The sequence below is a fragment of the Haliotis cracherodii genome, unplaced genomic scaffold (assembly GCF_022045235.1).
Source record: "Haliotis cracherodii isolate W230 unplaced genomic scaffold, xgHalCrac1.p SCAF_17, whole genome shotgun sequence".
Classification (NCBI taxonomy): Eukaryota; Metazoa; Mollusca; class Gastropoda; order Lepetellida; family Haliotidae; genus Haliotis; species Haliotis cracherodii.
In genome coordinates this window covers 9115939-9129965 of record NW_027266272.1, presented here as the reverse complement: position 1 = coordinate 9129965, position 14027 = coordinate 9115939, and the positions used below count along the sequence as shown (strand labels likewise).

The window sequence follows — 14027 nt, the reverse complement described above, 5'->3', positions numbered from 1 at the left end:
ACGGTAAATATACATCAGTTTAAAGAAGATTTAATGAATGCTTGTCTTAATGGCGAATATGTGTGCCAACAAGAGGTGGTCGGACTTACTGACTTGGTTGATGCATGTCATCGTTTCCCAATTGCGTGGATCGATGCTCATGATGTTTTTCTTTCTATAGGTAAAAGTTAACGTTGAACTTAATATTCCATGGATTTAAAAAAAAAACGGGTAGATCTACCTTAGTCCGAGTCGGGTAATGACAAATAACTTGTAAAATCTGTTTGTAACAAGTTTGTCATATTTATTTTCAAATTGCACTCAATGACATAATGTAAAACTAACTTCTTCCTTTTTATTGTTCCTGTTATCAGTGAATATAGGTCATTTCCACAAAGATATAAAACGTAAGTTGGGACTGTATTATACGGAAGCCTATGGGTCCATTTGTTTTTTGTTTTCCCCTTGAAATTTCAACATTCTAATGTATCTTGACATTTTAAGTTATCATCTTGAAATTTGAAATTAGCATCTTGAAATTTAAACTTAGTATCTTGAAATTTCAAGATGAAAAATGGCCCTAAAATGCTTCGTTAGTATTAACATGAAGTTTTAATTTCAGTTTGGGAATTTGTACTGACATTTTCTGTATAAAGAATATCGTAGCGCTAAGATGATCGTAACTCCCATACTTTAACATAGACTTACGACAGACTTAGCACTAAGATCGCTTTGTGGAACAGGGCCCTGTGACCGATATAAACCCTGCTATTACAACGATATTTGAATTCCGAACGCATTATCTGAGAAATCAGCAAAACTGTGTACAACCTTTAAATGGATAAATTATCAGACTGACAATAATTTCGTTATGTGGGCTTCGGACAGATGTTATACGGAAATAACGGGAGGTAGACTGCGATTAGTCTCTTAAAAGGAACGTACATTGCTGTGGAGAATAAATGTAAAATTACTTTCGTCAGAGATATTTAGACGGTATGGCTAATTTGAATTGTTGAATTGTTATAGTATATTCTAATGACACCTGGGACATATATTATTTGTTATTTGTTGGGACATATTTTAGCCGGTTAATATTCGAATAAAGAACGAGCAAGTCACCATTCATTTTGCGTGTTAGCGCCTCCTAGCGGCAAGCAGACGAACTGTTCAGCATGTGCCCTCATGCTAGTAGTTGCACACCTTGTAAGTGTTAGGCTGCCAGCCGAATTTCTCAATGATAAAATGGTTAGCAAACCCCCCACGAGGTATGACGGTGATATTGTTCGACTAGCGTGCACCTGCTAGGTGAATTTTCATTAGGTCGCCTATTACTGTCGGCTTAGTTGAAAGAACAGTGATTTGACAAAGTAGCGGTGCTTCGCTTCGGGGGCGTTCAGGCGGATCCATGTACTGATGTAGTCTAGCTGATGATGTTGTGACTTGATGCTGCATGACTGAGAGATAGTTTACAGTCTTATGTAAGTAATACACACCTATTCCTTAATATTTGTAAAGTGTAATTAAGAAACCAGTGAATGTTTGAATTTATAGTGTGAGAATATGATTTTTGTGTTCGTTCAGTTCAATATTGACTTGTCTTGTTATGATCGCGTCGTAGAGACAACCATGTTATATTGTCTGTCGAGTGATGATAAGGATTTCTTTGAACAAAAAATGTTTCAGAAAAAAATGGAAAAAATAATTTGCCCGATCGCAGGATTTTTTGCCCTAAAATAAATTGTTCGTTTGTTTGAGACAAGGGTTGCATAGGTCTAGATTTCTGCTTGAAATACATTTTCCCCGAGGCCACAGGACTGGCTACTAAGTCTTGAAAAATACTACCGATCGTGAATCCAAAAGTGATGATGCATCTGTTGTCTGTTACTGCAAACTTGAATTAGCGTTGTTGTTTTTTAAACAAAATGGACATTATGAAGATATGTATTGCATACTAAATATAATTGGCAGAAAAGAGTACAATCCTCCACAATATGGGTCAGATCGACTTTGTTATTCACCTTCATCGGTAGAATTAAACCCGTCATGGACAGTGCGACAGGTTATTAGACCCTGTGTATGTTAATAAATATGTTATGGAAAAAAACATAATTGTTTTTCCTTTCACCTGTTGACTGAAAAACTTTGAACCAGTGAAGTTCTGAAACAAGATACTGTAATCAGCGGTAGAAACTAATAGTTTCAGTCCGCTAGTCCTTATATTGATAACATATAGCAAAACCTTTAAAAATGGCAAATTTATACTAGTCCTTAGGATACAATTACTATTGGGCAGTTTGGCAAGGACTATAGGACTAGTCCCAATTTCTAACCCTGCTGTTGATCACAATAACCCTCTGCAGCCCCTGATATTAAATGGTTTGTTTCTTAATTCACAATGAACCATTTTGATAGTCCCAAGAGTGGCCCTGATGATATGATTTCTCAATAAACATCAGCTTATGGTTTTTTTAGAACATATGCTTATGCTCATGTGACTAAGACTGTATCGTTCAGGGAGCAAAGTAAGTCAAGGTTTGTACTGCACCACATCTTTCTTACGTAAACAGACCAGCAAGTTTTATATCATGCATGAAAGACACAGAGTCCTTGTCCTAGTTTTTGCCGTTGTGTTAATACTTAAAGATTTAATGGGTCCCATCAGATGAGAGAGTGAGTTAGTTGGGTGGAACGCCGCTTTTAACATTATTCCAGTTATATCACAGCGTGTCAGCTTAATGTGGGAGGAAAGCCCGTAGTGATGCAGGTCTCAGACCTTTACCACTTCAGTGAAACCCACGATCATGGGTATGGTGGACAAACCTAGAAACATAATCGGGGTGAACCGCGGCGCCTTAGACGACTGTGCCACTCAGGCCCCCCCCCACATGAGGTGATGAAGTAGCCCTTTAACATTGTTTCAAACAGTAAAGAAGTTGTTATCTGTATGAAGTTTCATGTCTTCAATTTTGTGTACAGTTTTATCAGATAAGGTGCAAATATTGGTACTGAAGATGCTATTTAATAATTCACTGTCACGGAAACGTTTATATTTATGAAGATTCCTGTTGTAACGATGCACAATGAGAAGGAAGAAATAATATTTTTAAACATTTATTGTATCAGGCCAGTTCATATATTGCATTAATTGATTGCATGTCTACATATATCATTTTTGTCTATACACACACAGATTGTTTAATTTTAATATTACAATATTCGACATAATGAGCGCCCAGGGTGCTCACAAAATTAGAAATCATGAGAAATAGGGGGCTCTTATTAGAATATAATTTTGGTGAGATTAAAAACGAGGTTGAAAGGTTGTTAATTTTGTGGTTTATGCTGACAGCCTGAAATGATATGAAAGAAGAATCTGTGTGTATTATACATGATAGATATATTTTCTAGAATGTAATTGCCCATAATTAAGGGTGCACATAACAAACGAGTGCGTATTATTCACGAATAAATAAGTCTTGTGTACATTGATCAATCGAAAAGGGTGCTAACTGAGATTGTTCACTAGCCATGTTAGCCATTATATTAGCAAATAACGCTGTGGGCGCTTATTAGAGCGGAGCGCTTATTCCGTCGAATACGGTAATCAATATAACATGGTACTTTTGAATCTCTATTTATTTTATGTTATGTTATGAATGCAATAAACCATAATCCAGAGTTTGAAAATCATATCAAAGTTATACTTTTAGTATTTCTTACACCTATAAACACAGGCTGCACCCCTACCCACCCCATTCTTGAAGCAGATTAGACATTTATTCATTCAGGAATTGTTTTTGTGATCTCACTGATCTGGTTCGAGTTCACAAAACATTCTTAGCGCTATGACTATCATAAGCTTATGTTAAAGTGTGAGACATATCATCTTAGTGGCCATGGTATAATGATTGTAGACATATAGCAACAATGGCCAACTCATTGGGTATTATGTGAGGAACAAAATAACACAAGTGTTGAACATGAATTGCACCCCTACTTATCCAAATGTATTCCTCGAAAGACGATTTAGAAACTCATTCTTTCTTATTAGCGACAGTTAAATATGATTGTGAAAGAATTGGGTGTTCTTTCACTTATGGGATCACTGGTGGCCAAGTCGTCTAAGGTGCCACAATTTGCTGTGCAGGGTTGTGTTCCTTTGACACGAGGAAACCTAAGGGTTTGTGGGTTCAAAACCTGATTTGCCCTGATTGTGTTTCTTGGTTTGTCAGCAATATACCAGTGCTCGAGGGCCCAGCCATAGTTTCAACAAAGTGGTAAACGTCAGAGACCTGTGTCGGGGGGCCAGTTGTCTAAGGCGCCGCGATTCGCTGTGCAGAGTTGCGTCCCTTGGGCACGCCAGAAACCTATGATTGTGTGTTCGAATCCCGGTTCGCTCCGATTATGTTTCTAGGTTTGTCAGCACCATACCCGTGCTCGTGGGTTTCACCGAAGTGGTAAACGTCTAATACCTGCATCACTTCGGGCTTTCCTCCCACATTAAGCTGACACGCCGTGGTATAACTGGAATAGTGTTAAAAGCGGCGTTAAACCCAACTCACTCACTCACTCACTCACTCACTCAGAGACCTGTATCACTTCCGGCTATCCTCCCACATTCAGCCGACATGCTGTGATACAACTGGAATATTTTTAAATCGGCGTTAAACCCAACTCACCCTCTCTTTTAACTTCTTTTGAGTAGTGCTTTTGTATCCTCTAGATCTGTTTATATGTAACAATAACAATCATCATCTATTACTGTTCTTTCTTCCAGAGCGGATGTGCTAGCACCAGTCATTTCATGATCTGAAAGTCAAAACTTTCAAAATGAATTCAACAAATCATTCTGGAAACTCAAGTGGACCCATCGAGGTGTCTTTTGACAATCTGTACCCCGCCATCCTGCAATGCTTTGTCATCATTCTGGGAGGGTACATCGCTGGTCGGGCGAGCATCATCACCAGCACTCAGGGCAAAGGCATCGGCTCGTTTGTCTCCAACTTCTGTCTTCCTGCCCTTCTCTTTAAGAGCATGTGTGAGTTGAACTTCAGCTCTGTCAACTGGACGTTTCTCTGGAGCATCTTGATTGCCAAGACTTTTGTGTTTGTCGTCGTGGTCCTGGTCACTCTGGTTGTTAAGCGACCTCTGAATCTGGGCTATGCGGGACTCAATGGTATTTTCAGCACACAGAGTAATGACTTCGCTTTGGGATATCCTATATGTAAGTATTAGCATGTATTTCAAATTGAACCATAATGATGATATCCAGCTGTTGTTCTTGCAGTTGATTTGAGCCAGGAATTCACTGGGCCTGGCCATTCTGAACCTGCATTTTGAACAAATAAAACTGACACAACTACAGGTCATGATGTCTAAGGGATGTCACGATTCACCAATACATCTGTGCATTGATAATATCCGCAGATGGTACGACATGGGACACACACTTATTTTAATCCTGTATTATTTCACACCTGGAACATTTAAAACAGCAATGGACTGACTTTCTTGGCTAAATGGGTCCAAACTACATTTAAACAATTATTAATTATCATCTTTGCCCAAAGTACATAGTTTGGAGGTTTAAATTCTGTTCGTCTTTTTAAACCTGTTCACTCCAAAATTTCACTGTTCAGCATAATGCATGAAGGGGATCACTGGATTCAAATATTTTGGTTGCACACCTCAAGAACCCAAGGAACCCCTTTAATTTCTAACACTGCACATACACATCAGAACGATCTTTCACGAACTTTGACCGATCAATGAAATGACCAACAGGAAGTCGACATTAGCCACTTAGAAAGCAGCTTTCTTGACCTTTGCGGTACCAGTTTCAAACTGTCGTCTTCCATTCCAGACTGTTTTGAATCAGTCATACTGGCTGTAACAGTTGTTTTGTGTTACGCTTTAGAGGTTGCATGATTAGAAAACATATTCCGCTAACAATGTAACATAACAATATGAATAATTCATTTTTCAATTTTTATTACGTGTTTGTATTGTTATCTATCGTGTAGTTGTTTGATTTTTTCATCATGTACATCGATACTACTTAATTTCGTTTATCCAACATACTAGATAATCTGACACAATTATATGCAACCAACTATGTCAGATTAACGGGACTTGACAGTCTATGCTCTGACTCACCTGAATAAAGACAGTCCAGTCATTGCATAAGCTGTGAGAGCACCTGTCAGTTAATTGCCTGGCTAGCCCTATTGATCACAATTGATAGGCTGTCCAGTGTATTCACTAGCTATTACCTCAAGCTGCTGGTAGATAGATGGCTCATTGTGTTGGGTGGGGTAGGAGTTGGCCTCATCAATTTCATACTTACAACACAGCTGGTTCCTAAGTGGCTATGGGATGAATAAGCAGTACAGTCTTCCATTTTGCAACTGACCCTAATCTGGAGCCTTCTATCCCCAAAGGGGGCGGTCGGGTAGCCTAGTGGTTAAAGCGTTCGCTCGTCACGCCAAAGACCCTGATTCGATTCCCGACATGGGTACAATGTGTGAAGCCCATTTCTGGTGTCCCCCGCCGTGATATTGCTGGAATATTTCTAAAAGCGGCGTTAATCCATACTCACTCACTCACTCACTCTATCCCCAAACCATTTTATTGTTTTGTTCGAGTTGCGCCGTAGCTTTCGTGTGGTTCGAATCATTTCATGGGGCTTGTAAATTTTAAGGCTGCCAGGCCGCTACGCTTTTCTTACCACCCCAATATGGTCCATATCTAATGCCACCAATGTAAATTTGTTGCTGTTCCCTTTTGATAACCCTTTCATTATGTTTGACTGTCACTGACACACTGCAAATTACCATATTTATCCCCCGCAACACAATTTGCGGGGGTATTAGAATGGACACTGTGCATCCATCCATCCGTGCGTCTGTCAGTTCTAAATGTGGGTTCTGGAGCAGATCTTGAAAACCGTAAATTTCTTTACCATACGTGGTACACAGATAGGCCTAGTGGTGAACTGGTGCCTTTGGGATAGTTTGGGATTTTTGAAAAATATAATTTCCAAGTTTCCATTGCAACAACTTTTACTTAGGCCCGAAATGGGGTTCGTGCTTGTTTCTGGAGCAGATCTTGAAAACTGTGCTTTGTTTCTTCACTAAACATGGCACATAGCAGCGATAGAAACTAACAGTTTTAGTCGATTTGTCCTTGTAACGTATATAATGATAACATATAGGAGAATCCGTAAAATGGCAAACTTCTATTTGTCCTTATGATACCTTAACTGTTGGGCAGTTTGGCAAGGATAGTTGCTATTGCTGCCAGGGACTAATGAACATTAGTATGATTAACATACACACGGGAAAACTATTTGCTGTGTAATAACACACTTACAACAACTTATACCTTGTGATAACATATATAATGTCCTAGCTAAGTGTGATGCCTATTGCCACAATGTGACATAGTGTTTTGTATCCAGCTGGCAAACTATTTGGCTGATTGGATTGAGGACATAGCTGGTTGTCACACAGTTGGCCTGAGAGGTAGAAACCAGGCAAGGTTACACTTAAAGGTTAACGAAAATATGTCAGGCTTGACAAAATATGTTAACTGTAAGTTTTAATGTTTTTTCTTGACAATTACTTACAGATTTGAGAACACGTTCAAGGTCAAAATTGAAAATATTTTCAAAATTTATGAGGCCTTGGGGACTACCAGTGGAAAAGCTCTAAGATTATGATGGACTTGTTAAATGAGAATACTTACACATTGTTAGCGGAATATGCATAATGGCCGAAGCCAAAAAAACAGAAACTGTTTTCGCAATTAAGACATAAATAAAAACACTTTTGCATTAAAAATTTAGGTACATGTTTATGATGACTTTATCTTTAACCCAGTTAATTATTGTACAGTAAACGCTTATAACGAACTGACAGATATAACAAATATATTTTTTGGTCCCGGCCATTTACTGTGCATATACTGTACATGTATACGAACTATAGTTATAGCAAACTAAAATAAGTGATCCCTTTGGGTTCATTATAACAGCAGCGGTAGAAACTAACATTTTTGTACCACTAGTCCTAATAATGATAACACATAGCAAAACCCTTAAAAATGACAAATTTCTACTAGTCCTTATGATACCTTAACTACTGGGCAGTTTGACAAGGACTATAGGACTAGTGCCAATTTCTAACGCTGAACAGTAGTTTTCTGTATTCTCCTTTAAAGACTCATATATGTGCACACTAGGCAAAATAAATTAAATATTCTGATCTTGCTGTTGCATGCCTGAGACTCGTGGCTCATAGTAACACCACAGAATGTCACTAGAATGATGTGGACATTAGATCATTGAACTCCACTGGCATCTGTGAACAGTGTATCAATAAGGAAAAGCAGCCAGTCGTATTAACTCAGAATTAATAATATAGAACACTATACATCATGATACTGACGTTTAATATTGAGTATGTGAGAACTTTATGGTCATTTTCAAAGACTGTCTGAGTGAACATAGGATCAACTTTTATGCTGACCTCTATGGCACTATGGACATTATCTAGCAAAAGTCCACCTTTGTTGATATATCCTGTGTTTTAAAGCAGGGGGTCATTGGGTTCATGACGGTTTGAACTAAACGCAAAGGTTTTACAAGCCTGACTAAAGATAGGATGCCCGTGTAATGTTGAAACAATGGGTTGGTTTGTTGTTTAACGCCTCACTCAGCAATATTCCATTTGACGGCAGTCTGTAAATAATCGAGTCTGGACCAGTCAGTCCAGTGATTAATATCATGAGCATCGATCCACGCATTTGGGATTGATGACAAGCATCAACCAAGTCAGCGAGCCTGACCACCAGATCCCTTTAGTCACCTTTCACGACAAGCATAGTCACCTTTTATGACAAGAATGGGTTGCTAAATTTGGAAATTTGTCCAAGCCTGCAGGAATTTGAACTAGCCCATGGCTAGCAGGCCATTGTTAATTCTCACCAGGTTTTTGCTGCAGTATTTGAATCTGGGATATTGAACATGTTGAAGGGTTGTATTTAATTTGTATAGTAATTCATTTCATTGGTTGTATTTGTATAGTCATTGCTCCCACAATGTGTACCAGCTGGTGGGTAAATGTTATTTTATATAATTATGATCAGATTGCATGATCTACATACAGAGATAAAATGCTAGCTTGGCTATGTTAATTTAATCATCATTAAAACATCAGTATTATTGTTCATATCAGCATAAAAAGATATCTCTACATGTAGATCAGAGCTCCAGATAAGCTGCGTAGCTGCATAAAATACACATCAGAAATGCAGAAATATGCAGTCAAATAAAATCCAAGCATATCAAATACACAACAAACATTACAGATACGCTACAAAAATAAAACTTGCGTGCGTATCATCAAAATATTGTGAAGTAACCTGCATATTCGATTGGCAAATCAGCAACTTATTTTGAAATTATAAATGGGCATTCCGTCAACCTTGCCAAACTCCACGATGACAGTTACATCATGTACATCATTTGCCATCACACTTTCTTGTGGAAGTATCGTGGTATTTTTGAGTCCTATAAAGCTCTCAAACCCACACGACACCAGTTTGAAGGGACTAGATGAATAGTGTTTTTAAAAATTTGACTTAAATACCAACATGTATAAAAACTAGTGGGAAACAGAAATTTGAATACCAAGATAGAATTACTTATACCCAATGATTTTAAAATGCATGGGTAAAATACCCACAACACCAAAAGCTTATCTTGAGCTCTGTAAAGAAGCCCAATGTGTCCCACCTCATTACATTTTCCGACTCAACCATGGCCATGATGATTCACTAATATCGTATGGGGCGGTCGGGTAGCCTAGTGGTTAAAGCGTTCGCTCGTCACGCCGAAGACCCGGGTTCGATTCCCGACATGGGTACAATGTGTGAAGCCCATTTCTGGTGTCCCCGCCGTGATATTGCTGGAATATTGTTAAAAGCGGCGTAAAACCATACTCACTTACTCACTTACTCACTAATATCGTATAATTCTCTGCTTGTCCCGAGGCTGATTTTGCACCTTGGCCTACCCGGTACAAGTATATTACATGTATGTCATCATAAATGCTCTTAAAACATGTTAAATCAAATTAACCATGTCATATGCCCTTATACACCAATGATTATCGGATATATATCCCGCCATATTTTTTGTTGACACTCAGCAACGTTAGATGACATACACGATCTGTCTTTGTCAGTCTGTGTAGATGCATGAACAGCTGTAAAATGCTTGTGTGTCATGGTATTTATACAACGTGTATCTTGCCAGTCATTGAGGGACTGGCAAGATACACGTTGTAGAAATACCATGACGCACAAGCATTTTACAGCTGTTCATGCCAGTCATTTAGGGACTGGTCATTTCCAGGGAATAAGGGCATTGTCACCAAATATATCACTGTTTCTAAGGGCGTGTGTGTGTTTTTAGCGTCATAAAAAATAATACACATTTGGGAAGGGCAGAGCTCCAGATAAGCTTTTGGTGTTGTGGGTATTTCACTCATGCATTTTAAAATCATTGGGTATCAGTAATTTTATCTGGGTATTCAAATTTCTGTTTCCCACTAGTTTTTACACATGTGGGTATTTAAGTCAAATTTTTAAAAACCTTATTCATCTAGTCCCTGCAAACTGGTGTCGTGTGGGTTTGAGAGCTTTATAGGACTCAAAAATACCACGATACTTCCATAAGAAAGTGTGATGGCAAATGATCATGATGTACATGATGTAACTGTCATCGTGGAGTTTGGCAAGGTTGACGGAATGCCCATTTATAATTTCAAAATAAGTTGCTGATTTGCCAATCGAATACGCAGGGTTACTTCACAATTTTTTGATGATACTCACAAGTTTTATTTTTGTAGCGTATCTGTAATGTTCTTTGGGTATTTGATATGCTTGGATTTTATTTTACTACATATTTCTGCATTTCTGATGCGTATTTTATGCAGATAGGCAGCTTATTTGGAGCTCTGGAAGGGGCATGAAAAATGGACATTACATAATAAAATATTAAGTGCTTTTGCATTTTGTCTTTTCAAGAAGTGTCATGAAAATACACGGGTTGGTCATCTAAAAATATCATGATAAGCATAAACATGATTAGCATGATTAGGGGACGGACATTACTTTCGGAACATCTGTGCATCAGAGAGCTTTGACCCACCTACAACTGTAATAAATGACAATACGTTGGTTTCAGTGAGAGAAGTATTTGATGAATGGATGTGTGAATGCCTGTGGGTGTATGTTGAGCGGCTTGTCACAAAGCTGTCATGCAGATATAGACTGATCGTGTTGCACAGTGAGAGTGTCAGTGGCAGATCTGTTGACAATGGTCTCATAGTATTTCATTGTAATCGGTGTTGTCAGGGGGCTTGATAGTGGGATAGTTTAAGATCACTAACGGCATTTTCATACAGAGTTGTGTCCTTTAAATGAATACGCTAGTGTCAGCTGAATGTATGCAGCTAACAGTAATTTTATTCTTGTGGGCCAGAACATGGTGAGAAGGTCATAACTTAATGTCCTACCATGCTAAAGGCTTTCTTAATCATAGTGGGGGCACGGGTGGCCCAGTCGTCTAAGGCGCCACGATTAGCTGTGCAGAGTTGCATCCCTTGGACACACCAGAAACCTCTGATTGTTGGTTCGAATCCTGGTTCGCCCCGATAATGTTTCTAGGTTTGTCAGCACCATACCCATGCAATTGGGTTTCACCGAAGTGGTAAACGTCTGAGACCTACATCACTTCAGGCTCCCACGTTAAGCTGACACGCCACGATATAACTGGAATACTGTTAAAAGCGGCATCAAACCCAACTCACTCACTCACTCACACACTCACTCACTCACTCACTCACTCACTCACTCACTCACTCACTCACTCACTCACTCTTAATCAACTAGTAATAATTGTTTGATCACATGGATGTTTCACTGTCAACATGCTCAACCATAAATTATGAATATTATTGGCTTATTGTGAACAAAGAAGTTGTTTTTCTTAAGTTGCTCTTTTAAAAGGGGTAGAATTTGGTCTTCAGCAACCCATGCTATGCTTATTTTAAGAGGCGACTAACAGGATCGGGTGGTCAGACTCGCTTGGTTGATGCATGTCATCGCATCCCATTTGCATGGATTGTTGCTTATGATGTCAATCACGGGATTGTCTGGTCCAGACTCGATATTTTATAAACCACTGTCAGCTGGAATAGTGTTGAGTGCAGTGTTAAGCAAATGAACACCAAAACAAGTATTTTTTTTAAATGTTTTTTTGTGTTTTTTTTTAGGGAAACTGTAGTGTTACCCTTGCAGAGTTTGACTGAAAAAATTGATCTGCCAGTGGGTCGTAACAAAATGGTTATATAACCCCAAACTCCATCCTTTTTCCATGTTTTCTTCTTCATGTCCCTGGGTATTGACACAGTTTGCAACATACCAGACAGTTATCTATGTTCACATGGTTCAAGTGATAGTTGTTATCATATTTGTTTGTCATTATGACTGATCATGACTGGCGAAACTTGGTAGCTGTAATGTATTTCGCCCAAGGACGTTAATAGGTTAGCCTCGTGGTTGAAGCACTTGTCTGTCACGAGGAAGGCCAGGGTTTGATTCCCACATGGTTACAATGCAGGGATTTGTCTAGACATGCTCAGGGGCATTTGTGACCAACTCATGTTATTCTGGGACAAGCCAAATAGCGACTAGTGCCTCTCAGTTCACCTCTTGTGTCCATTTTGGCCACTGGGTGCCGTCTAAGCCAAAACAGGCATAGTTAAAAGAACTGTCACCTCGTGGTGTAATGATTCACATATATTTCCCTCATTTCATATACATTCCAGATGCTATTTAAAACACATCGTGACTTATGCTATTTATACAGTATGATTCAACATGTTCAACACATTTTAACTGTATCTAGGGTATATTTTAGGATGCAAGACATGTTAAAGCAAAAATTATTCCTGGGGGATTCTTTGACTGAAGTACTAACTTGTAGTCATTGATGCATTCTGATTGGTTTGTCGTATTTTCGCACAAAACATTCATAGATAGGGGGACAAGTCTTCTTGCAGGTTACAGAAGGGGCGAGTGGTGACGAATTGTTTGGGCTGATATTCGACCCCAAATCTGCAGCAAATGTCAGCAAAATTTCAAAAATCACAATTACAGATTTTCCAATTCATATCTTATGGTAATTATTGATGTTATGGCTTTGTAGAAATGACTTGTTTTTCACTGACCAATTTGAGCAAAATAACATTTTTTTCCCAAACTGCCTGCCCAAAGTGTTGCAGGTCATACAATGTAAGGGATTTATCAAGATCTGCTCAGAGGCCGATATTTGGCCCCAAGTCTGAAGTAAATGTCAGTAAAAATTCACAATTAATATTGAGCCCAAATGAAGAAACTTAGTTCAAATGTCGATGAAACTAAAACCTTTTCAGTCATCGTCACAAGGCAATTATATACCCCTTCGGATCTGCTGTTTTATGTAATAAATCCGTAAAATACACCATATGGACTGTCATGTAAATTTGTGGTTTTTGTTGGGGGTGCTTATCACTGCTTATTGGAACAAGGCTCTTAATAAGGTGACTATGGATTGGTAAGCGACTAGTCCGAAATGAGCTGCAAACTAGTTTGATTTGAACAATGGTGTCTACTCCTGTTAATGAACACTGATCTAACATCTTACTGAGCCAAGGGAGTTAACTGACCATAAAGGTCCAGTTTCTACCCTTGCCAAAATGGGCTGGAATTTCTGGGCTTGATCGTAGCGACACCAGTGGCTATTACTTGTCATGTTACTTTCATGGCCCTCCTTTTGAAATTGGATTCCACCTCGCATATCACTTGCATTTGCTTCAAACAAAATGGCGTTGCCAAGTCAAGACAATTTGATCAACAAACAAGATCTATTTTACCAGCCTATTTCGGATCTTATTTCACAAGGTGCATCAAATCTTGTGAGCACCTTGATAAAAAAA

The 14027-nt window shown here is 38.7% G+C and overlaps 1 protein-coding gene across 4 annotated transcripts in view; it reads left to right on the top strand.

The window, feature by feature from the left end:
• The first annotated feature begins 1151 nt into the window (after positions 1–1151).
• The window catches only part of LOC139464880 (lysosomal cholesterol signaling protein-like), a 47202-nt gene continuing 34326 nt past the window's right edge, over positions 1152–14027 (top strand). For all 4 annotated transcript variants that reach the window (XR_011653131.1, XR_011653132.1, XM_071246449.1 and 1 more), the window contains exons 1-2: positions 1152–1460; positions 4760–5206. Coding sequence is in view for 2 of the 4 variants with exons in the window: in XM_071246449.1 (XP_071102550.1) it covers positions 4813–5206 (394 nt within the window). In the remaining 2 variants the exon portion in view is untranslated. The remainder of the gene's footprint in view (positions 1461–4759; positions 5207–14027) is intronic.